Below are 26,411 nucleotides of genomic sequence, written 5' to 3' on the forward strand. Positions count from 1 at the left end.
CATTAGCAATGAACCACAGCAGGAACCCATCCTGCACCACCACTTATGAGGCTTGGTCCCAGAAAAAGAAACGCTGAAAAAAATGTCTAAAATCCTCAAGGTTTACACAATACTCAGGCTTTCACAGCGCATTTTCTGTTCCCGGTTTGTTAGGTTTATATTCCTGGGCCAGACTGCCCCATCCCCCACATTCAGTGCCTTATGAAAGGCGGCACTCCCACTCATCTTCCATACAAATGTAAATTTGCTGCCGACAGGGCTGGAGGAAAGAGTTCATTCATCTACAGAATAACTGTTTCCATACTGTACCAGAGAAAGGACGTGCAGAAGAGACACCAGTGTCCAGGCAGAACCTTGGCTCAAGCTAACATCTTTGGAATCTCCAATTAAATTTAATATTTATAGAAAATGTTGGATTCACGAAGCAAATTCATGTCCTGGAGTTAAACTGCCATTAGAAGAGAATGGAAATCAGTTTCTCTCATGCTACATTTCAAATACAATGCAATTTTTAAAAGAAACGTGGTTTTGATAGGCAGAAAAGCCTTTTTCAATATAGCCTGAAAATTTAAACCCAAAGAAAATATAATTTCTGTTTACTAAGCATTTGATAACGTTACCAAAATCAAGTTTCTCTTACTTTATTATAAGACAACCCTCATGCTGCAGATGTTAGGACTTAAACCTCAGCAATTAATAACTCCAACCAGAATGGCAACAAACCCAAAGCTCAAGGACTCAATACAAACTTGTGTCTTTCCCAAATGAAGCTATTGACATTTACTGAAATGTTGATGGAAACAAAGCCTGTAGTTTCAAGAATCCCACAGGAAAGACATTATGAATCCAGTCAGCCCAGAAGTTATTTTGCCCTAGAAACTGGCTCCCTAAAGCTACACATTACAGATGCACCTCATAGCTCATGCAAACACACGCTGATAAATACTCCCAAATTTTTACTACACACAAAAGATTTCCTCCACCATTGACACTCCTGACTAGAAGTGCCCTTCCTGCAGCCTCACCACAGCAGCAGTGGTTTGCATATTCACACTTTCCCTTTCCTGTAAACTCCTCCCAAACTTCTGCTTCTAATTCTTACTTCATCAATAAAGCCACAGTTGACTTTGAAGTACAAGCTAGGCATCTTTCAATTTTCATAGAAAGATAGTACTTTTCATCTAAGAGTTTCACTGAAGAGTTTTAAGGACAGCAAATTGCAGAGGTATGAGACAACAATTTCACTGTATCTTCCTCCTACTTGCATCTCTAGGATATTAGTCATTGTGGACACTCATTTCTTCAAAACAAACACTTGATGTTTCATGAGACAAGGAACCTCTTCTATTACACTGGTAAAACAGTTACAAATAATGATTCACACTGTCATACACACTCATTAGGAAAAAGCCCATTAGGAAAAATGTCATGAAACGTCACAATTGTTTTTTCTTTGATTATTCTGCTCAGAACAGAGTCTACAGCCTTGAATATATTTTTCCAACTTAATCCACATACAATTCATTTCAATATACCATGAATTTTAACTTGGTTTCCAGCTGACATGAAAGTGCTTAAACAAGACTCCAAAGGTTGTACCATTTTGCTGGCTTAAAACCAACATGGTATACATTCAAACACTGCCTTTGAAATAAATACTTGAAGATAAGCCAAAACATTTGGAATCAGAGGGCTTTATTCTCTCCTGCCCTCCTTGTTTATACCTGACTAAGCTTACATCGATATCTAGGGAGACATCTCACAGCAGTTTTTTACTGATGGATTCTGACAGGTTTTTATTCTTCCGTTTCTGGCCTCAGACAAAACTTTGCTATTGATTTCTCACAATTTTGTCATCTCCTTAAAGTGCTGGAGAAGTTAAAAGCTTTTTTATAGATATCCTTTTTTTCCGACATTTATCCACTAAACTTGAACAAAAACTGAAAGAAAGATAAAAAGAATAAATTCAGTCAGGATTTCAAAGATTTATGGTACAATTATAATTTTTTTTTTCAATTCTCCCTTTTCTCCAGGATCTGCATCAGACCTCCCATTTTTATGAGTTCTCCTGGTTGGCTTTTTTTTTTTTGTTTGATAGCTATTTTTCATTTTTAAAAGAGTAGAGACATAATAGTAATTTGGCAATTTCTCGAACTCTTTTTGGTATTTCTTAATAGAACCTTTTACATTCAATCAGGGGAGAGGAAACAAAAGACAGTTAAGCTGTTGACTTAAAAGACTCAAAGAATATTTCTCACAGGAAAAAAGTGACAATAATTATTTTTAAAGGGATGGGAAGACATGTCTCCTTCCATAAAAGTAGCACATAAAAATGCTTGGATTTCAAATTAATAGGTAAATATATATGTTTTGCATTTCTTGATACAGTTACACTTTACTCCAAATTATATTCAAACCCAAAATTCTTACGTGTGACATGACAATACATGTCCAGCACCAATCATTTCAGAAAAACAAATGTGCTTCATTGCAGCAGCAGTATCTTTACAATATATTTCTTTAAAGTATTCAGACATACTACTGAGTTACTAATATAACATTGACCAAAACAGTTGAAATCTTTTGTTCTTTTTTTTTTTAAAAAAAATCTGACTTCACCAGAAAGAATTGAAATGTTATTTTCAAGCATCATTTCAATTGTCACCTGGGCTTTTTGTCTCTGGAACTGACAGAGAATATCAATGTGTTAATTGAAACAAGCAGTATGTAATCCACGGGACATCTTTAGCATATGTTCCCTTCCAAGGCTGACAAGAGCTTTCTTGGATTTTTCAGCACTAGAGTTTGACGTTTCCATTTTCAAGCTAAAAATATGAACAAAAATCTTACACATTTACATAAATATGTATTTTCCCAGCAGTATCTTTCCACAGGAATCAGACACGCTGTATCAGTTTTGAGACCTCGAAAAATAAAATGTGAGTGTAGTAACATTGGCACGAAAGTGTTGAAAGCCCTATCCCTTAAAACTGTATTTCTCTTCATAATTCAAAAGGCCCAGAAAAATAAATCCAATCAGAAACCTAGCTCCATGATAGAACATTCTTACTGATGAAGGAGAATGAGATAGTGGATGTAACAAGGCAAAGCTCAATACTCAAAGCTATCATAATTTAAAATTAGACATAATTATCCTTAACAAAACCAGGCACTGTGGAAAGGGGCTTTGGAACAGCTGCTCCTCTTCAATTTAAATGCTCATTTGTTTTACATTGACCTAGAAATCAGTATCCTCCTAACCAAAAGCCAATTAGATAATAGTCTGTCTTTCAAGCTTGTAGAATACTAATTTTTGTAATGTTGTTAGTAGTGAAAAGCAAAGAAATAAACTGCAGATGATGCCACAAGCATGCTCAGCTCCAATATGCACAACCAAAACGTGAGGGTTCCCTTCCCTCCTCTCTGGCAGGTCAGATTCACAGTCCAGGAGAGACATCCATCACCTCCTTGTGCTGACCCTGCAGTGCAAGGGCAACCACAGGACACTGCAAGGGCAACCACAAGGAAAGATCTTCTGTTTGCTGGAGTAGCATTCTGCCACTCCTTCCACAGCAAAAGCAACGTGCCAAAGTAACAAGGAAGCATTTCAAAAGCTGCCCTTCCTGCCTTGCACAGAGTTAGGTCATGAACATTGATGTTTTTGGAAACACAAGGATGCCAGATCCTTTTATTACTGCAATATAAACAAGCTGCTTCTTGAGCAAAAAGCATTAAAGATGCCAACTTTCTTAAAGATTTGAGTTTTGCTTTTTGTCTCTTGCCCCATCCCAGAGTCCTGACAGAGGTAACTCTGGCTCTCCTATTTCACTTCCACCCAGCTGGAGACAGCAGCTCCCCCAGCTAATCCAGCACTGTCATATTTGAACGTCAGCCAGTGCTGCCAAACCACAATACACAACAAACTGACTGCCACTGAGAGAATGTGAGGGGGTATCTCCCACTCGCTTCCAATTCTTATAGTATTGCAATTACAGTTATTTTTGACATTTCTTATTCTTTTCAAGTCTGGATGAAATTGGCCAGAGGCTTGGATGTTACCAGGAAAGAAGGAACAATTGGAGAAACTTTGACTCCCTACTACTGTTCAGTGTTTCTGGCAGCCAAGATCATTTATACCATTACTTGCAATTTTGGTTAAAGCCAATGCCAAAAATACATATTCATCTACAGAGTTGTTCCTGCTCTAAAGAGACAAAATGATGAATGCCAGTTTGATTACACTTTAATACAAAGCCATGACATTTCTTGGTCTTCTGAGACTTGGCAGCATCCCTAGAGAAAATTCTTTCCATGAAAGAAGGAGAGCCTTTTCTAAATGCATCCACAAAATAAGGTTCTCAGAAGGCTGGTACCACAGTGAGGCTGACAGGATGCAGCAAGAAACCAACTAACACAGGAAACTACATTAGAAAATAGACAATTCAATTCTACCAAACCATTAGGTCTTCCTAGAAGAAAGAAACACTGACAATCATCAATTGTAATTCACAGTAATCCACCCTGCTGTTAGTGCAAAAGGTGGATGTTTCAATAGTGAAAGGAGCCTTCTAAAACTGCTGAAGTTGTGAAGTAAACAAGCCTATATTGACAGAATGATCTCATAGCAGAACACAAATCTCTACAGGCAAGGTGGAATTCAAGGCAAGGAGAAGCTCTTTCCAGAATAGTTAATGAAGCTGAAGAAACCCCTGTCTCCTTAGGTTTCCTTCTGAAGTCACTGAAGTAGAAAGCAACTAAATGCAAGTGTGAGCTGCAATGGACAACAAAAGACAAAAATGAAAACAGCAGCAGCATTCTGAATATACCTCCAAGTTATCAGACATCAGCATTATCAGTTGATTGTAGCAGTTTGCTCTGTCCTGTGCTCCTGAATTTCCCACGCTAGCAGCTCTCTTTCCTTCTCAGTCCTGCCTTCAAAGCTGCTTTTGCAACAGGAAGCAGAGGAAAAGCCAAAGTCCATTTCTATCCAGCCAAACAAGTAAGCAGATTATCAAGGAGGTTTCAGAGCAGCTAGGACAATGTCCAAGGCAAAATAATTATTTCAGTCCTGTATCAGTTTTTCCAAAGAACAAGTAGAAGAAGCATCATAGCATTAGTTATTGAGATTTTCATCAGAAAAAAAAAAAAAAAGGTTGCCAATAAATCACTGTGGCTTCTGAGTAGAGTTCCTAGGTGCTTTTAGAAGGGAGAGGAAGAGGTTGGGCTGTTTAAATTACTGTCTCTGCTGATCAAGTAAACATGTAAACATCAGGCTCTGAATTGTTGAGAGCTTACAGCTGAAAACTACATTTCTAAAGAAAATGTATCTCTATGAAACAGCAAAACTTCCTGGGTTAATAACCTGCCAATCAATTGAATTTTTAAAAGTAGCTGTCGGAAGAATTGCTAGGGAAGATGACCTTTCTATGTCAAAAGAACAGCCATGCATATAACATTAGATACGAGGAAGAAATTATTCACTATGAGGGTGGGGAGGCGCTGGCACACATTGCTCAGAGAAGCTGTGGATGTCACATCTCTGGAAGTGTTCAAGGCCAGGCTGGATGAAGCTCTGAGCAACCTCGTCCAGTCAAAGGGTGTCCCTGCCCATGGCAAGGGGTTGGAACAAAATCTCTAAGGGTCTTTAAGGTCCCTTCCAACACAAACCATTCTATGATTTGAATGGGTGACCTAGAAATTAATATAAAGCCACTGATGACAGATGTATTCTAACAGCAGAGTATAAACAGTGAGGTCAACACTGTCAGGGTGATCTGAATGACTTGCTCTGTTCATGTACTGTGTTAATGCAACCAAATGGTAAATTACACTCGTAGGAGTTAGGATTTAGGCAACTGCAGCATGAAGGGAACATCTGCAATTCTAACTGCATGAATCTCTTGTGGATCTCTTTTTTCAAATACTGGTACTCAATTTGTCATTTTCCAGTCCTGAGACTATTTTAAGCAATTGGCTGTACAGCACAAATAGTATTTCACACATTTCATCTGAATTATTTTAAAGCTGTGTCATTACCTCCTTTTACTCACTGAATTAACAACCTACTTTGGTCTGCTCTCACCATTCTGCTTTCCTTTTAACCATTCTTAATTCTTATTCATAGGTAAGACAGGGGAACACTGCATTGCTCTGCTTTGAAGGAGTGGTCCTTAATTCAGTTCTGTGAAGACTGTATAAAGATGCAGGTCTCCTCACTGATGTTCCTTGTTCTTCAAGCTTCTCTTTCTAAATCAGTTCATCTTTTTGAAACTCAAAGCAGGTTGAGTTTTTACTGATTTTAGCTTTGCAAAACTATTTCTATTTCAGCTTTTGGAGTGTTTTTTTTATGAACCTTTTGAACCAGAACTGAGCACTACAAAGGACACAAACAATGTTACACCTGCTCTCATGGGATCTTTGCTGGAGCTTGATCTGCCTTATGAAATCATCACTGCTCTTATGTCCCAGCATGGCATCTGCCCAGTCTACACAGAAGTAAGTGAATTCTCCCACTAACATTTTGTTCCAGGGTGTCCAATGCTCCTCAGCACACTGCAGTCAGCATCCCCTGCCATGCAGTGGTTAATACAGGCCCCTCAATTAATACATCTTAATTAGACACAAGCCTCAAGGCTTGGTCATCTGTGCTTTGCCCGTTTCAAAAGGGAGCAGAGAGTGGAGCATGCAGCACCACCCAGCCACAATCCCAGCCTCCATAATCCTTCCCATGCAGTTTGAGGACATGATATTGGACCCAGAGCTGCATGTAAATGAGACAGGCAGTCCTCAGCATAATCATGACAGAATTTGACCATTTTATGGGACTAATTATCTGTAAAACACATAATAGTGTAATAATTATACTTATGGGCAGTGAACATTATTATATGCTTTCCACTACTCTGAACTGGGGATTCAACACAGAACAGAAGCTTATAACACAAAGCATAAGCTCAATAATGTAGCTTAGGTGAAATTGAGTTAAACCAACTTTATCCTTTTTACATAACCTAAAATGGAGTTCAAACACCTTTCAGTACTTGCTCCAGAATGTGAAATTGTGGTTACCTACTTCTGAACACCCAAACTATTGGGGAACTTTCCTGATGTGCAAGGAAAAATGGAGCTGACCTTTATGAACAGTTGTCCATGACTGTTCTCAGATGGAGATTGCATGCAATGGCGGCAAAGTTTGATGATAAAATCCTTGTTGATAATGGGACAAAAAGAAATCAGATGCAGGACATGCATCATTAATGTACTCCACTGAAGAAGCAAGGCACCATCATACCCTTCCCTTAGAATTATTGCAATTTATGGTAAGCCAGGGGGAAGAGCAGTCCACCTTTTGCTTATGGAAAAATGGAGAAATTCAGCAATTAGAACTGTAAGGGCTATCTATCACTTCACTGCAGACCCAAGTTTAATGGCCAAGCCCCCTTAAACTGTTTTTAATCCATTCTTTCCCAGGGAAGTTGATACCACAGACTTGTCTGACAATAAACCACATAGAACAGGGTCTCCCAAGGGTTTCGACAACTCTCATTTATACAAACATTTGCAGCCATTTCCTTTTTAAATCTCATATACATATATGTATGTGTATATATATATATAAATTGATCTCTAAATCATCTTTATCATAAAAAATAAGAAGGTAAGCAAGCCGTTCAATTTGTTAGAGTGCTTTCTTGGAATTAAGTTGGTACATAAATCAACTGGTTTGTTTGTAGGTATTACCTGATACTCATGGATGTTTATATCAGCCTTAAGAAGGTCTGATTTTCTATTTACTCTGCCTTACATAATTCAACTGTTTCTCAGTCAGCAACATTTTAAACACAATATGTAAATTATATTGAGAAAGTAAACATGTCAGCAGGACAGTAATCATATAGAAAATAAAAGATGTCACTGTCAAAAAATACTACTTTAAACAGCTGCCTGTTTAATCAGGATTGATGCTGATACCTGATCAATATAATCCGGCAATGCTGACATAGCTCTTTTCCTCTCAATTCAGATAGTTCTGCATGTTTGCTATGTTATACATTGTTCCTCTTTCCTTTCAAACACCTAATCATTTATCTTGCCAAACTTCCCTTTCATTAGCCTGTTTAATTCTAATAAGATTCAAGAATTAACTGCAAGAAATTTATGCATTTGAAATTCATAACACTCTCCATTTTACTTTATTTTAGAAGAAAATATTTGATAGATGAATTTTAAGGCCAAACTTCAGAACCTTACCTAAAACCAGTTATTGATAGATTTAATAGTTATTGATAGATTTAATAATACCCACAAATGTGACTTTTATGTTGCATACTGTCATTTGAGTCTCAAGACTCAAAGAGCTTGTGGATCAAAAGCCCATGACTCAGAACACTGATCTTTTAGCAAGAAGCTACTAAAGAAATAAAGGTAGTACTAGAACTAGTAATTGTACAGTAGAAAAGGAGAGTGCAAATTCTGAGCAGCTGTAAAGCTGCAATACAAGACACAACTCTACAGTGTTCACACTTCCCAGACCAGGAGCCCATAGCCCAAAGGATTGACACTGGAGAGGGACTAAGGAGGTCACAGCAGAAGTATATGTGTGCATAAAGCAGCCCAAAGTCACAATTAGCCAGAATTTTGTGGCTATCATCAAGTAATAAGAACCAAGTTTTACTGTGGGAGGTTTCTTCTGGGGATAGGGAAAGCCATGGAGAAAAATAAACACTTCTGGGAGAGCACAGGAGGGAAAGGAGAGCGTAGGAACATGGAACAGGCAGGAGAGGTCTTAAAAAGGATCTGTCCCAGACTGGAGACAGCCCAGTGTGCAAACTGCTCTAACCTAGGTTAGCAGCACTGTTGGAATGCCAGCAGGAATGAACATTCCGACCTTTGTCTCCAGCCCCTGGATTCCTGACACTGTGATAAGCACTGAAAGTGTCTTCCTTGACAACAGCACATTCATTAAATTACTTCAATTACCAATATTTAGAAAATTTGAGATGTAGACTTGCCAAAAGTACTTCTGCAGGCTTAACTACCTGAAACAAAAACATCACACTATCTACTGAGGTGGCTTTGTGTGAGAGATTTAGTGCATGCACTGTAACTTTGTGTAAACAATTCAAAGCAGAACTCTCTGTGTTAAAGGTATGCAAATGCTTGTTGCTAATTTGAGCAAAGACAAATTCAGAAACCATGTCAGACCTGAAGTTTCATGTTTTATTTAAACTCCAAGGCAGAGAATTTTAATTCAAAGATTCACATAATAATTTGTTTTCATGGACAGATTATGAACCCTGCCATAAGAGTTCATCATGTAACTTCTTTAAGTGTCACTATACTGTATGACCACATTAAAATAATGAGGTTTGGACATCCCTATCTTCAATTAGAGCTTTGTGGCTTCGAGCACTTAAAGAATAAATGTTGCCATTAACCTAGACCTTACCCCTCAAATATGCACCAAATATATTAACAATGTTACTGAATCATGAAGTCATTGTGAAAATATAAATCTCAGTGGATTCCATCACAAAGCAAAATCTTGAGGATTTTAATAGGATATTATTTAAGGTATAAAATTAAAATCTTTTATTATGTTATCTCAACAGCTCATTCAATTTATCAGGGTCAAATATATTTTAAAGGTTATTTTAGGTTAATTACATTTCACATCCTTTTATGACAGATCTGAAACACTGCACATCTTTCAATCCTCTTCTATAAACATTCCCCTTTGCCAGATAGCTGAGAGTTCACACTGACATTTTTGCATACTTGCACTATAGTCTCAACATGCCAGTGTTTTATATTCATGATGAACACAGACTCTTGTTTTTTTAATGGAAGCTTGGTCACTGGAATAAATAACAAAAGCAGAAGCTCCTCAGTCAGTAAGGCACCCTCTCAGCAAATTTTACACTATTCGTACTTAGTTGGCCACAACTGCTTTCAGTGAAAATAATTCTGATCAATCCAAAATGCCACAATACAGGAATTCTTCTCATCCATTCCTATAATAAACAACAATTTGGGGAAAAAGAATAAAAAGGGGAAAGAAAGGCAAAAAAATAGTACCTGGTCATATTTGTCCTAGTTTCTGTTCACAAACAGAAGAACTAGAGATACGGACTCTAAATAAAGCTTGGTAACATATTGGTTATTCTGACTTCATACCTCCTGTTCTCACAGCACAAGGACTCTGCAGTTCCCATCAGGGAAGAGTCTGAAACTCACAATTAATGTGGAAGCACTCAGGTCAGCAATAATAACCCAGCAAGGGCAGGAAAGAGACCATGGTATGATCTTGGCTCTTAACCAGCTGACTTGAGAATCTAAATAAGAACACAGTCAGAAATAAGAAAATTATACTGGCACACTATATACAGTGACTGCAGCAATAAATTATTCCACAGGACCGTCCATTTGAGCCCCAAACATCTGCTAAACATTAATAAACTGAGGTTTACAGAAAGTCTGTGAGATGTGCTTTACTTTCAGTTCCTCAGGTGACGAAGGGACTGAACCTCTCTGTACCTGAGCTTATCAAAGTTCAGATACCAGGACTGTTGCATAAGTCCCAGGCTTGTGTTTCACTTACAAGGCTACCCTTATCTCTGCCAAGAGATTTCACCTCTCCCCCTCTGGTAATCTCGAGGCAATAAGGATTTTAGATTAACTCGCAGGAAAGATTCTGAGCTGCAGCTCTTCAGAGGTGATGCACACAAACCTTTGTATTCCCACTGTCCTGAAAGTGGTAAAATAAACAATCACTGTGTCTCTGGGGCTGAAAAAGGATTGCTGGGAACACACATTGCATGGCTTGGATAAACCAAAGTGACACAGTGCAGGAAAACAGACCAAACAAAAAGTGGCAGCCAAACATGGAGGATTATGCTACTAATTACAGAGCATGTCCAAAGCTTTTGCTTAGTCAAAATGCTACAGGGGATTCTTATAAATGTCCTAAGGCTCAAAACAGTTTGCATTTCTGAAAGAAAGAAGCTTGAGACCTAAGCAAACAAACTATTTCATGTTTTAAGACCAATCCTCCTATTATCACATCCTAGGAAACTATTTCAAGAAGTATTACCAGACACAGAAGGCACCCATATTAAAATACTAAATGCAGACATCTCAGAGTGCCTTTCTATGGAAATATCTGCCAAAAATAAAACAGCAAATTTTCGACAACTCTAAATTAAAACCCAGAACTTTTATTGTCTACATCAGTGTGTGTTTATAGAGAGGTCATTGAGAACCACAAAACAACACACAAGGAACAAAGCCTCACTCTTCAAGGGTGTATGTTCAAGACAGTCTGAATAACTGTATATTAAGTTCCCCATGGCTCCCCAAGCAAAAAAGCTAATTTTCCATGCACACTACAGCAGTTTCTCACTTTACACCTACAATAGTGCTGCTGTCAGGAAGAGAAGTGACTGCATGTGCCAAAAATCAATTCAACATATTCACAGACAAAAAAAATAACATGCAGCATCTGAAGATAATGAGAACTGCAATCATTCAAACTGACAGTCTGGTGCCTAACAATTATCACAAGGCAAGCTTTATGAATTCATATTTCCTACAATGACAAGCCCCAGGTTACACAGAAGGGTGTTCACATTTTCTTTCAAATATGAAAACCTCCTTTAAGCCAACGAGTCCAGTCCAAAATGGAATTCACTTAACTGAAGTGAGTAAAAAGATGCTGACTGTGTTTTAAGTAATATGCTGAAGTTTCTTCAGAGCAAGATGCTGACTATGCTTAAGTAATATGCACTATATAGAAATACAACTTCAGTAGAAAATTTTTCACAATAATTTTCTGTTCTTTACATGAATTATTCAGAATGACATTTCCTAGTGAAAAACCAATCAGGACTATCAGTTTTGGATGCCAGTGTGAAGCAAGTGTCCTGAATCTATCATGAAACACACAGTCATGGCACACCCATTTTTGGTTTCCTACAAGAGACACCTTAAAAGCTGTGACAAAGGTAAATCCCTGCAAGCACTCTAAACACTGCCAAATGTGTACAATTTGCTCCATACTTCATCCTCAGGCCCTGTCCAAATTCCAAAATTGATAATGTACCCAAAGATTCACCAACAGACTCTGCAGTGTATGTCCATGCAAACATCTAATTAGTATGCATAAATTTAGATGTCACACGTGGTCTTAATTTGGAAATTCGCTTACCTCCTATCTCAGGTTATTACAACTGCCAATTTAAAATGCAATTTCCATGCATTCATACAGTAATAAAATTCCTTCATTCATGCAGCCATAGCTCCTCCTGTCCTTTCCTTTTCTACCAACATAAAAATATGAGCTCCTACTTGTACAGTCAAGTATTGAATGTTCTCTACTCCCTGAAATAATTCATGGCCTTCATCATGACTTTCATGATTATTCTTAAACAAAACTATTGTCATCTGTATTGAGCAACATTTAAATAGTCAACATGTTACCACCTAAAATGCAAACTAAAAGTAACATTATCAATGACAACACATCTGGGGAAAAGAGCAGCTGTGTGTTTTAGAAGACACAAATGTAAATGAAGTTTTCCCATCAGATTCAAATGCCTGCTTTTGCAATAACTATCCATGCAATCAGCAGGAGGTGGCACTATGCACAACTGGCATTAATGGTTTGTCCCTGAACTAGTGCTGTATTTTTTAACGAAAAGAGATTACACCTAATTCTTTTGTGAGGAGGAGGAATTCTAAGCTCTCTGCACTCACCTCACTGCCAGCACATATAACGAGCAGAGAGGTGGAGGGCAGATGTACCTTGCAAACTAATGTTTAATTTTTTAGTCAGATACCTGCTGTCTGCCAGCCACTGCAAACTCCATTCCTTCCAAGACCTCATCCCTGTGAGTCTACCAAGCACTACCCAGGTGCCTGCATAAAGCAGAGATCCTAAATAATAAACAGTAAATCCATTAAAGCACTGGGGACTGAGCAGGAGGTGTGGAGATAGAATTTCCCTTTATAACTAGGAGGGGAGTTGAAGCTGCAACTTCTAGTTCCGCTGCACTTCACCGGGCCTCTTGCATTATTAATCCCCGAGCCGAACTGACAAACAGCACAGAGCTGGGGTCTCCTTTAGCTGCTGGGGGACATCGCTGTCCCCAGCCCGGCTGGTCCCGGGTGACATTCCTGTGGGAATCTCCTGTGGGAGACGGCCGGGCCTGCAGCGCCACCGCCAGGCCACAGCCCGCAGCGCAACTCACACAGCTGCCACCCAGAAAGGCACAATTTTATTTCTAGAATCGGCTACAAATAATTTAAAAAAAAAAAAAAAATTGTTTTCTTCGTAAATGTCCCAATCATCATCTCTCTGTTAGCAGAAAAAGGATGCTGCAAACCACAGCACGGCATTGCAAAGCGAGCTCATACTCCAGCTAAAAGGAAAGGCCGGGTATTAACGAGTGATTCCTGTGGGACCCCATCCCACAGGGAACGCGCCCCTGCTGTAAAATCGCTGCTGGCTACGGGGACCTCTAACACCGCCTGACAAAAACTCATTTGGATCGAGGAGTCCCCGGTTCCTGTCCCCAGCCCCCGGCACACCAGCAGAGGGCAACCCCGCTCCACAGAGCCCTCACAGGCCTGGGTAAAGCACAGCCTTTGCATTCCACGGGAATTCACAGGGAATAATCTCACTCACTAACTCAAATCTGTACCCAATTCTTCCTCACAGCCAGGAACAATACAAATTTTAATTTTCTTTTTAACAAACAGCATCCTGCACAGTGGAAATATGCCATGTGAGGGAGTTTATGTATTAGATACAATTTATTCTATTCCTAATATATGAAATCGGAAAAAAAAAAAAAGAAAAGGAGCAAAAATTTGGAAAATAAAATGTCAGTATTATCTCGTGGATCTAAAAAGGACACCCCAGCTTGGAGACCACAATACCATGGCACAGTGTGAGGTGTGTGTGTTACCAGGCTCCCAGCACACGCCGAGCCAAGGGCCCAGCACCACAAGGATGACCCATTCCCCCATTCCACTCAGTATTGCCTAATCCACACAGCTCTGCAGAACTGAATGCTCACAATAAATCACGCTGAGTGCTGTTCAACAGAGGAAGTTCTTCAGTTGAGAGTTATTTCAAATCTCTGCATTTGAGCCTTTCTACCCTCCAGATCATTATTAAAATCTAAGAGGCTTAGGTTTTTAACAATTTCTTCTAGAACAAGATGAGGGAAAGGTGAATTCTCTGGCACTGTGTACAATTGAATATGAATATGCAATTATTTCACTTTGTTTCAACTTTCATTTTGTTTGAAAGTAAATGTAAAACCCTAAGTCATTTGAAATTATCCTGTGAAAATGGGACTGACCCTACAAGAAATCTTACAAATTTGGCAACAGAGGATTAACAGAGCACTAACTGCTTAGACAGCAGCCTTCATCTCTGAAGATGAAGAAATGGCTCTGACCACATCCCATGTGGTACAGAATATAAGGAAGAAAATTTACACTGAATAGAACTGCAACCACCCAGCTAAAACCCTCAATGTCATTTCAAAAATTATGTCCAGTTTTTCAGTTCAAGGAGTACCACAAGTTTTAGTTCAGTACTGGGAGCACTTCAGAAAATTAGACTTTATAAGTATTTAAAAAAAGCATTTCAAAATCTCTTTCACAAACATATGTAAGTTTCCACTGACAGGCTTCTTCAAATGTTTTCCTATCGCCACAGTTAGCAAAAGGAACATGCAGGGTTTCTTATTCCTGAAATATCTCAAATTTCTCCAGGCATTAGATGGTGAGCAATGCATATGAGATGTAGTCCTAATTAATGGGTTGAACATTATCAGATTTTTTTTTCACAAAACTCTGGAGAGTGCTTGAGATGCTCTTTATGAGGGGCCAGGACATGGGATACACACAGACACACAAAATCTCTCTCCACAAATAAAGAAGCATATTGAGCATTAGTGTAGTGCTCTAGTTAAGCATCCTGTCCTTAAAAACATGAGGGGAAAGTCACCCCTTGCCCACCAATAAATGCTCAGACTTGGAATATTAGCACCTTATGGCATTACTCCTGGCAGCTTCATTCACACTGTGTTTTGTCAAAATTAACAGCTGCAAGAAAGACACTCCCAATCTACCTCTACAACAATCACAACCATCTCTTCACAAGGTCATTTTCCTTTCTAAAATTTAGAAACCCTGATGCTCTTTATGCCTTTCTTCACAAGAGAATGCATCCACATTACTGCTCTTTTGCATCACCAGTGACAGGACTGAAGGAAACAGGATGAAGCTGAGTCAGGAGAGGTTCAGGTTGGATATCAGGAAGAAGTTTTTCACCCAGAGGGTGGCTGAGCACTGAACAGGCTCCCCAGGGAACCAGGTACAGCACCAAGGCTGTCCAAATTCAAGAAATGTTTGGACAACACTCTCAGGCACATGGGGTGACTCTTGGGGTGTCCTGCACAGGGCCAGGAGTTGGATCCTTGTGGGTCCCTTCCAACTCAGCATATTCTGGGATTCTATGACCTCCCTTGAAAAAACACAGTTCAAGGTCTAACTCTGTTTATGACAGGGTAAGATCTCAGATAAACCCCCAAAACTGTCCTAAGAAATTTTCCATAAAACTACCCTCCTTAAACATGCACTCAATCCATATTTCCTGCACCCAATTTTTTTTAGTGTATTTGGGTCTTGACAACAGGAAATACCACTGAGATGCCCACAGTGATGCTTTATGTGTTTTCCTCTGATTACTTCCTCAGCTATCTTAGGGATTTTAAAGTCTTAAATAGGATACTCCCCACTAGAATTCAATCTCATAGGATCAGAGCCATTCGTCTTAAGGTAGATGATGAGCTGAAGGTCATCCTCTGAAATCCTCACATATATTTAGAAGGCACACAGATCAGATCAACACCTTTCATTCCACAGTGACAGCACTCAGCATTCACTCTGCCCTGGCTTCTTTCTCAAGTCAAGGACCTAGTGGCAACTGCTGTGCAGGCACATTAATCCAGATTATCACACATCTACCAGCTGAAAGATTCTGCCCAACAAGAAATTATGTTTATATAGTTTATCAAGTTAGAATTTGATGTATTCCCAGTTCTGGAGTCATTGCTGATAAGTAGCCTAGCTATCAGGCTTGTTTCAGAAGCTGAAAATTAATTCCTGTAGATTTGCTATTGTCAGCTTATCTCTTTGCCTTGCAAATATTTTTAAAGAGAAAAAGAATATAATTTAAGCACAGGAAACAATCTGTAGGATTAGTAGTGGTTAGAAAGCAAAAACACATATTACTGAATGCCACCAAGCAATTTAGCAAAGGAAAATCTACTGATATCTGCAGAGCCAGAAAGAGGGAGCAGAAACAATGCACATAGCTTTCCTGGCTTTCCTAAATCACACTCCACTTCTCTCTAGCTATCCAACTACTGTATTATAACAAATAATAGAAGAATTAAATGCTCCAGCAGTCAAGGCTGGCATATTAAAATGACACTCTGCATTACTGAACTTACTCATCTCTTAATAGAGCTATTCTTCAAAGGAGATTAATTACACTGGCAAGAGACCTTTTGCTATTCTAATTTGTGAAACAAGCATATTAAAACGGCTGCAAACACGTACTAGCTCCAAGATCCCAGGACTCACTGCATTTAATTAGGTGTTCATCTTGTGATGTTTTTTAGCCACTGCTTTTGAAACCCACTTCACATAAAAATTGGTAATGTCTAGGCTTAATTAACTGCAAATGTAATGAACATACAGCCCATCACAGAATATACAAAAACTGGATTTAGAGATTAATTTCTCTGCCTTACCTAGGAAACAGGGAATTTGAAATTATTTTAAAATAACTCGTTGGAATTGTGTTTCATATCAGAACATTTGATAGACAGCACAAACTCTGCCACAACAAACTGAAAACACAGGGTATAATATGAATAATATGCAGAATTGTAACATGCAAACATCTGCAGCTTGCTGAGCTGCACACAGCTGTTAAGCGACAACCTAGTACTCCAAATTAAATATCTGAGAATTAGTGCTTTGTTTCAAAGCACAGTTATTTTCATTAACCTAACTTATGAAGCTTCAAGGCATTTATCTGCCTCTAGAGAACAGGCCTGTGTTTTAACATATTACTTTTTCTAATCCCCATCAGATAAATACTTACAGCCAAATTCATGTGAGCATTCTCCCTTTCTGTTATCATTGAATTTAGAACCACTGCTGAGAGCATAAATTTAAGGCAAACATTGAACAGGCACCAAATTAAGATGCAACACAATTAAATCAAATCAGAAGAATTTCAATATAGTAACATGTCTGAAAATGCCACGACTACAATTACTTCATTGTGAAATCAAAATTAGTTGTAACACAGATGCATGGCTTTTTGAACCTTAAAGATTTAAGTTTCCTTTCATAGCGTGGTGGTGCCAAACTGTCTAGGAACCTCCAAAAAATTCTCAGGGCTTTATCCAAGGTACACCCTTTTACTTAAGGGGTCATTGCTTCTAAACAGTCTCACAATGTAACATAAATTTACACAGTTACTTGAAGCACTATAAGTAGCATACACCAAAATTCCTCACTTGAGTAAAACTTGTTATAAAATAACAAATGTAGATGTTCAGCAGAAAAACCATTTCAACTTTGGCTTTAATCTACTATTTACCAACAATTTCTGTTGCATATATGCCTGCTCACAAATAACTGTCTTTTCCTACGCTTGGATTTTTCTTCTCCTCACACGTCACTGATTTTAGATTTTTAGAGATACTAAGGAAAACTTACAAACAGAACATGTTCCTTTTTGTGTGCAGTTCAGATTTGACTGTAGCCAGAGTGTGTCCCCACACAAAACACTCTTTTCTTAGAAAGTGTTAATTTAGCAGATGCAACATTTCTCAAAAATATTTTACCAAAGATTTTTTACCAAACCCTTTTATCAGGAACGACAAAGAAGAGCATAATGTGAGTTCCAGCTCTTCAGTTCCTTGGACAGTTATCCCCCTAGGTATTCCCTAGCGAAAAAGGCAGAGGTAGATACTCAGAAAGCTGCTTCCCAATTAAACTTGTTGGAAATTGGGTTCCCATGCTCACATCTCCTAGGCCTCCAATGATATTTCCTTCAGGCATCAAGCAACTGAAGTGGCATTGAGAAGGAACGTTCCCAAAAAGTAATTATTGTTCAACACACATGTCTTTCTGCTTTCTGTCTAAAGCAGGATGAACATATTCTCTTCCTAGTTCACCCTGTAGCCTAAAAAGCCCCACAGGAACAAAATGCTGCTTTCACCGAGCAGGAGCAGGGAAAACAAGGTAAAAACTAAAGCACAGGCTCACGTCACTTTTTATAGCACAAAAGCACCACGAGTATTCCCAGACTCACTCACCAAGCCAGCAGTAAGTGAAGGAGCAGACTGTCCTAGAGACTGATTTCTCATGCGGACCAGGTTGGAGGTATCTCCAGGAGGCTGCCATATCGTCTGGCCCACTCCACTGTGGACACTATTTGATAAGGGAAGTAGCTGTTTTCCTTTAAAAATAAAATCAAAATACCATCAGCTTGTTTTTAAACAAGTCTGCAAATTCAAAGTACAAAGCTGAGAATACTGCATGTGAAGAAAAAGCATTTAATAAAAAAAGCAACTTCAAGATTTTTGGTAGGTTAAAACTTGTAAGATCACCTTACCAGTAAATTCATTATGTTTGATAACTAATGATCTCCAAAAAAATTATCTTACATTATGAGATAATGGGGAAATCCAAAAACCTTGTAAAATCAGATTGCTATCACTTTATAATTTTCCATATTTCACTCATCTTAAAAAGGAAACAATATTTGCTGCCCTAAAAGAAGGCAATATCTCTTTAGTGTAATTTTAAAAATTCTTTTGAAAATGCATTCCTAATTGTAAAATATTGTCTCCTCTAAATAGCTTGGTCATCTAGACATCCCCACTTTCTCCTACCACTGGAACAATGAGCACTACATTTCATGCACTGTAACATAATACAGTGTATGTTTAAGTATTGTCTTGCTTTGAACCATGGATGGATTTTTTTGCTCAATACATATTTTCTAGTCAATGCAACACTCATTTTTGAAAAATGTCAAGCAGTAAATTTCCACAATGAGAAAGAACCTAAGTTAAAGTAGGTCATATTTTGACTCCACGGAGCTTGACAGCTTCCTTTTATGTACAATGTCATCCACAAAGAAAAAAGAGAAGAAAGATATTTCTGTGGTTAAAAACACATAAGTAAAGAAGTCTGTGAATCTGGGTTCAGTCATTAGCTTCCAGATGATTTACTCTGTAAGTTGGGTCAGTCGACCCCTTACTTCGATTTCCCCATTGCAAAATGCAAGAGGATAATACCTCTTTTCCTTAAAATTAGGACTATGGGACTAAATAACACACCCCCTTCCAAGCATAGAAAAGATTCTTGCATTCAATGGATTACTACATGCTCAGGAATCACAGGGCACTGAGACATTTATTGCAGTAAGTAGCAGGTAGACTACACCTTTAATCACATATATGCTGCAGAAAAAGACTTGTCCTCTCAGGACCAGAAAGCTCTTTACAAATTCAACTGCACCTAGAACTAGATGTGAATTATTACATTCAGTCCATAACAATGGCTGCAATATTTAGAAAACTGTCACATAATGTGACGAGCCATGATGCTGGGGAGAGGGCAGGGAGTGGAAGTGGTGAGGTTTTTTCTTTTTTTAACTTGTTAACATTAACTTTCTGTGATAGTTACAAGCAATGAGCCAAGTATACACCAACAGAACGAGTCAAAGTGTACGAGAGATGAGCAGTCAAGCAGTTGTCAAGCAAACAAAGACACCACATCTTAGTACCCTCTGCCTGGTCCCACTCAAGCTGCTTACAGCTGTGGACGTGATTTTCATGGCTTGATCATTTTCAAGGTAATGTATAAATACAACAGCTCATCTTGCAGAGATCTAAAACTACAGAAGTGCACATTGCTGTATTCATCCTGTACAGCACTAACAAAGAGATCCTATAATAGCAAGTCAAATAATGTAATTATCTAGCAGTCTAAAATATCCATGCTTCAGGACAAGAACAACTTTATTTAAGTCTCTGTAAGATATAGTTATCAATATCTCCTTTTAGTTCCACAAAACCTGAATCCAGGAGGGCAGAATTCCATCAAGAATCAAATCTCAGCCAACCAGTTTGTGCACAGTCATCTACACTCTTCAAACTTACTCAATTCTGTGGCAAAAATTAGCTGGAATCATTAAAGGATGGAACTTTAAGCTAAAGCCTTTCTCTGTCATGCCTCAAGTTCTGCACACATTCCAAACACCCACACTGAAAATATACATCTAAACCTGTACATTTTCTCTATCCAGGTGGGTCAGATTGATCTTGTTGGGGCTCTTTACCCCTTCCTACATGAGGTACAGTAGATTGAAAAGTAATTAAGATGAATCAACAGATTATGGAGAATACAGAATTTTTTGTTCTGAAATTATAATCTTCAAACAGAAAAATTATTTTTAAAAGAGAACAGACCATCCAGTTTTCCTGCTTCCCCCTATTTACTTTGATTTCTTCTATTCAAGGGGAAGAAAAAGCTACAGTACTAACTTAGGCCTTTGCAACTGTGTAGTTCATAAAGTTCTGTCCTCCTCTAGTGATTAACCTACCTTGGAGAACAAGCTTACATGCTACAAAACATTATGAATGTTTCCATTTTTCAGAAACTATCCACTTACTACAAATAAAACACTAGGCCAAGGCCAAGCCAAAATAAAACATACATACTTTACTGCTTATTTAATTCTATTACATCTGTAACATCTAACCTCGAACATGAAAATATTTATCTTCCTCTGATAAAAGACAAGGGACCAGGAGTATTTTCACAATCATGTAAATCAAGCCCATGCTAATGCCAAAAAAGGTGGTTTCACCTTCTTCCTCTTTCCCTCCCACCTGAGAATTTTCAACTCTTCCCGTTCTTGCACTAACATGCAAATAGGCAAACAGCCTAATTAGGGAGGAAATGGGCTGCACCTTAACCCTGCAGAGCACCAGTGGCATTCGGGCATATCAGCTCTTTCATTCTAGACTGATCATGCAGCTCTCTGTGCTCTACTCCAGCACCACAGGTCTGATATCAGTTTCAAACAGTTGTGGAACCATCTTCTACCCCACTAATAAAGTCTTTGAAAAAAAGAAAACTACTGAACTTGGTCCATTTTGGGGTAATTACTTTCCTATAGTCGCTCCATGGTTTTACAGCTGACAAACTAAATTCAATTACAAGGCTGAATATTATGTTCACAAAAAAACCCCCAAATTTTACACAAACTGAAAAAAAATCAAGTTAGTAAGCAAGATTTTTATTTTGAATCACAATTGCTTTTGAGGCCAAAGAGAAACTAAATAGTAATTCAAACACAATAGAAAAAGTCAGTTTCCCAGTAAGAAACAAAAGGACAAAGTGGGCAAGCTTGCATTCAATGCTGATGTTAAAAGGGATGAGAATACACCAGTGTGTCACCTAAAGTTCTACAACTTCATTCTTTAACTTTGCATATTAAATCTTAGCTTTTAACTTTTCACTCTGGGCAATATACAAAATTTCACTCTAAATCCAATCTTTTTCCACTCTTTTCTACTGATATTCCTTTTTGCATCTTTCTCTTACATAAATTTTGTATGCCCTGCCTACAAGAGGTCACCTTACCAGTATCTTTTATTATGAGTGTTATGCCAACAGTGCTGCATCTTTAATACTAATGCAGAGTCCTATTGTCTTTACAGAATGGCATACCTGACAGAGAACTTGCCAAGCTACCTCTTCGTAGCTTGCAGTCATCCTGACTTAGCTGACGGTGGAGCTTGGTTTTCCCAGCAGATGAAAAGATGTCAGGATTGCTGAGCTTCCTGCAACGCAGCGGAGTGGACTCTGTTATCATCTCCTGGAGGAAGAAAAACATGCAGAACTGTCTTGATGACAGCCAAGTATCCCCTGTCTGAAACATGCAACCTCCAAAGCATAAAGGAGACTGTTTAAAAAAGCATAAACACACCCCAACCCCGCCCCCCCCCCCCCCCCCCAAAAAAAAAGGAACCAAAACAACAACATTTAACATTGTAAATCCCCCTCTTTGGTGCCCCATAGCTGCACAGAAAGCACATCACAAGGTCCCTGTCAACTTTGGTCCTTGAACACCACTGCTGCAAGAAATACCATTAATAATGGTCAGAAATTGGAGATACTATAGAATAGGAGAAATTGGTACTGAATAAACAGGCTCATATGTGATTAAAGCTATTTCTGCTAAAGCAAAAGTGCTTTCTCCATCTTCTTCAGTCTTTATTCCATCCAGCCTATGAGTAATATACCTATAAACTGTTGCAATGTCTATTGCAACCCAAAACTCCTATTACAAGTTACAGCTCTGTGAAGACCATATGCATAACTAACTAATAACTAGGATAACGATCAGCCTTTGTGTCATGTCTTTGTTATTACTACAAACAAAATTAGACACGTATTTGTCAGAAACACTCCCACACATGTGAATTCCTTTCACAGCATACAGCAAAATTTCAGTCAAAATTGCGTAGGCAGAACAGTGTCAAGCACAACCACACTGCTTTCCTCATGCTATTCATCCTCCTGGAGGTGTCAAACTCTCATCCTACACTCAAAGAAGAACAACCAGCTTTGCTATCAGACATGAATTTGAAGATGTGACACTTTCCATTATAGCCCATAGAGATGAACTGCTCAAGTTCTCCCTTCTCTGCAGCGTGAAAGATTCCACTTGTTTTAATGGACTCCTCTGCTTTATTTCAAATGCCTCCCATCAGCTATACAGCACTTCAAGCCATGCTTATCCTCATAAAAATATCATCTGAGGCAGAAAATAAACTTTCCCTGCATGATACATGACCACACGATTTAACACAGTTTTAAATTATGTTTAAATCAAAAACTAGTTTGCCAGTTATGGTTTTTAATTAAAAATTGCAGATTCCAGTCAAAACCTATTTCTAAAGTCATTAATTCAATCTATTCAGTTTACAATGTTATACCTCAAACTGTCAAATCCAGACCAGGACTACATACTTTAAAAACTTCAAGGGGAAGGGAGGGGAAGGAGAGATGAATAAAGTGGTTTTATATGAAAAAAAAAAAAAAAAAAAAAACAACACTGATTTGGGATTTGAAATAAAATTCTCATTTACCTCTGAGTCCTCATTCTCAACTTTCTTAGACCCCATTCTCTGACTCATTCTCAACCTTTCTCGGACCCCATCTCCTAATCATGAAATCTTTTGGCACCTGAAAACTCTGAATAACATTGTTATTGTTTGAGGGACAGCAGTGCTTTGCTCCACATCAGCTTTGTGTGGTGCACCTTTCCCAGGCTGCTCTGGATACAATTTCTGCCCTGGTTCTGCTCAGACTTTCAGTCGCCACAGTGTCCAAACCAGCTCAGGGCTGGTACCAGAGCAGGTCAGTTCACTCCCAGCTCACACTGCTGCCAACAGTGGTGTCAGGGCAAGACTGGGGAGGGGCTCAAAAACAAGTGACCTGTGGGGATAAAGAAAACTGCTCAGCTGAAAAGCTGTTTAAATCTTATGGTTCCTTGTACACATCTTGGAGCAAAGTCACATTTTCATTTGTCTCTGACCTTCCCCACAAAGGTACTGAAGTCCCTCCTTTGCAGCAGCCTCTGCTTCTCCTTTTCTGTCATTTGGAGAGCTGAAAAGGCATCTACCTGTCTTTCTGTACTTGGGAGTAAGCTAAATAATATTAAATTGCACCATTAGCAGTCTCCCAGCACAGAGGACTCTGAGAGCTGCAGAGGCCAAGGGCAGAGAGTCTGCTCTTTCTATTCAGGATGGCAGAACATGGTTATATTTGTGTATATGACTGCAAGCAGACACACACAAACATGCACACACTTTTAATAAGGCCTGTCCTGTGCCTGTAATGTCTGAAATCCGGCACATGTTTACCATCTGTGAAATTACCACAAACACACACACAAAAAAAACAGCCAACCAAACTCACCACAAACACACCACACACAAACATGGGCACTCCAGGTTACAAACAAATTACTTAAGAACTTCATCCAGCCTATCCTCTGACACTCCTTATGTTTCAATTCCAAATATTCCCAGCATCCTTCAGCATCCAGCTACTTCCCTGAAAGGCCCCGTGCACATCAGCAGCAGTTAAAGTTGAAATGTCAAAGACTAACTTGAAATGTTCTAACTGGGACTTTTTTGTTCAAAGTTTTGGGGGTGTTTGTTGGTGTTTTGAAGGTTTCAGTTGGTTTGTTGTTTTGGTTTTTCCCCTGCAGGTGCATACTCACCTCCCTTTCAACACACACAGACACACACACCACTCACCAATCAGTGAAGTGCAACCAAGTAAGAACATTCACTTGGGACACCAGGTTAGGAAAGGCACCCAAGTCAGAAACAAAAGTACTCTAAGTCATGTTACAGGCAACTTTTGTCTTTTACATCTCTCTTTCTCCACACAATATACAGACAATGCTTACCAGGCAAAGAATGTGCCCACTTCCCCACCCTTCCCCTTTTCCCTCTATGCAGTCTCTTTTTATTGGCAAAAATAATTACAAATTCTTAATGTGTCTTCTTGAGTTACAGTATACAAGTCTTGTAGATCTGATAGTATCTAAATCAAAGGTTCCCCAGCTGAAGGGCACACCTACTGCTACCACAGTATCTGATCAGCTACAACACCCTGCCTACACACACCTTTGAGGTCAGCCCAGTGCCATAAGCTGCTTCTCACAAAGCCATTCCATGTGACAGCTGTCCCCAGGTTCAGCTGTCCACCAAACTTTCTACCACAGAGATAAGAAAAGAATAGTAGAAAGGTAAAAACAGCTTCCCACAGTCACCAAAGAATCCAGGCTGTCTTCTAGACAAGATGGATTTGGTACATATTACATATGGAAACCTCATTAACCCTTTTTTTGTTAAGCACATTAAAACACTGGGGCAATATTCAGAAGAGTACTTAAGTGTTCAATGTCTGGAAGAAAGGGCCTCCAATCATATTCTACAGGTTCATAAACTGCTTAAGTCACTTTTCAAATAGATATTTTAAAAGTTTTTTTTAAAAGTGCACTGTTCTGAGACAGCCTATTATGTTTTAAAAATGCTAAGTGCAACACAGACAATTTAAAATTGCATTTTCTATGAGCTGTGCCCATATTGTGTCAGCAAAACAATGAAGAGGGAAAGTTTTAGCTTGGTAACAATAGAGCTGTCTTTCATAAGACTGCAATTTACTTCACTCATCCATCAAAACCCTGCTTTGATATTGCAGATCACAGATGAACTGCATGGGAAGAGCAATAGATTTCATTACCACTCTCAAACAAGGAAGGAAAAAATCTAGAGGAAGAGATATTTTCCTGTCCTTGCCCCAAAGCAAGGCATACAAAGAACACAAAAATCCTACACAACATTCCAAAACGATGAATAAAGAAAACTCTGTGCAGCTACAGAACAGAATTTTGCTTACATGCTTTCAAACTACTAAATTAATCTATCAGAGCGAGTGGTTGAAGAACAGATTACATGGAACAAACTGCCATTATTTTAAGGACTCCACTTCCACTTTTCAAAAGAAAAAAGTTTTACAACCCTAGAGATGAAAGCATTAGCGAGCATGTAACACTTTGCTCACATGGTGTGAAAAGGACTGTGAGCCTCTCTCCATTCATTTCTTTTCAAAGGTGATAAAGAACTTCATTTACTTTGGCCTTGTGCTTTTGCCACAAGCTAAAAATCAGGTTCAAAAGCCAGTTGATTCCTGCAAAGCTTAGGGCTGAAGATAAAAGTGTCACATCATCTTGATTTGCTAGGCAAAGATTGTTGCTATCACTCCTTACAAAGGTACACAAAATTCTGCTCACATAACTTGAAATAGCAGGATATGGAGAAGAATGGCCAAAGCTTTTCTTGACTATCAAGAGGCTCTGCATTTCTCAGCTCAGTCTCTTACCACACTTGCACAGAAAAAGCACTAAAAGAGTTCTGATACTGGAATAACACCCAAGTCTGCTGCTCTTGCCTGAAATCTCACATTGGGGTTATCACTCCCAGCTAGATGGGAGAACCAGATTGTCATAGGAGATGCAGACAAAAGACAAAAATCCAAACATGCTTCTCGATTTGCCTGATCCTACCACTATCCCCTGTTAAAATCCTGATCTGGTAATTTCAGAATACAGTTACAAGGATCCTTCTCAGTCCTCATTGCACTGGAAAAGTCCCAAGCAATTAAAGCAGGAAATAATAGAACAAGCACATAAACCACTGCAAGGATTTTTAGAAGCT

At 38.8% G+C, this 26,411-nt stretch overlaps 1 protein-coding gene across 4 annotated transcripts in view; it reads right to left on the bottom strand.

The window, feature by feature from the left end:
- Positions 1–26,411, bottom strand: part of MAST2 (microtubule associated serine/threonine kinase 2) — a 187,274-nt gene that overhangs the window by 144,359 nt on the left and 16,504 nt on the right. For 3 of the 4 annotated variants that reach the window (XM_063407165.1, XM_063407166.1, XM_063407164.1), the window contains exons 2-3: positions 21,844–21,991; positions 18,414–18,556 (exon numbers count right to left, since the gene is read on the bottom strand). The exons of the other annotated variant lie outside the window; for it this stretch is intronic. In XM_063407165.1, the coding sequence (XP_063263235.1) occupies positions 18,414–18,556; positions 21,844–21,991 (291 nt within the window). The remainder of the gene's footprint in view (positions 1–18,413; positions 18,557–21,843; positions 21,992–26,411) is intronic. 4 annotated transcript variants of the gene reach the window in all.

This window comes from Prinia subflava, chromosome 10 (assembly GCF_021018805.1).
Source record: "Prinia subflava isolate CZ2003 ecotype Zambia chromosome 10, Cam_Psub_1.2, whole genome shotgun sequence".
NCBI classification, from domain to species: Eukaryota; Metazoa; Chordata; class Aves; order Passeriformes; family Cisticolidae; genus Prinia; species Prinia subflava.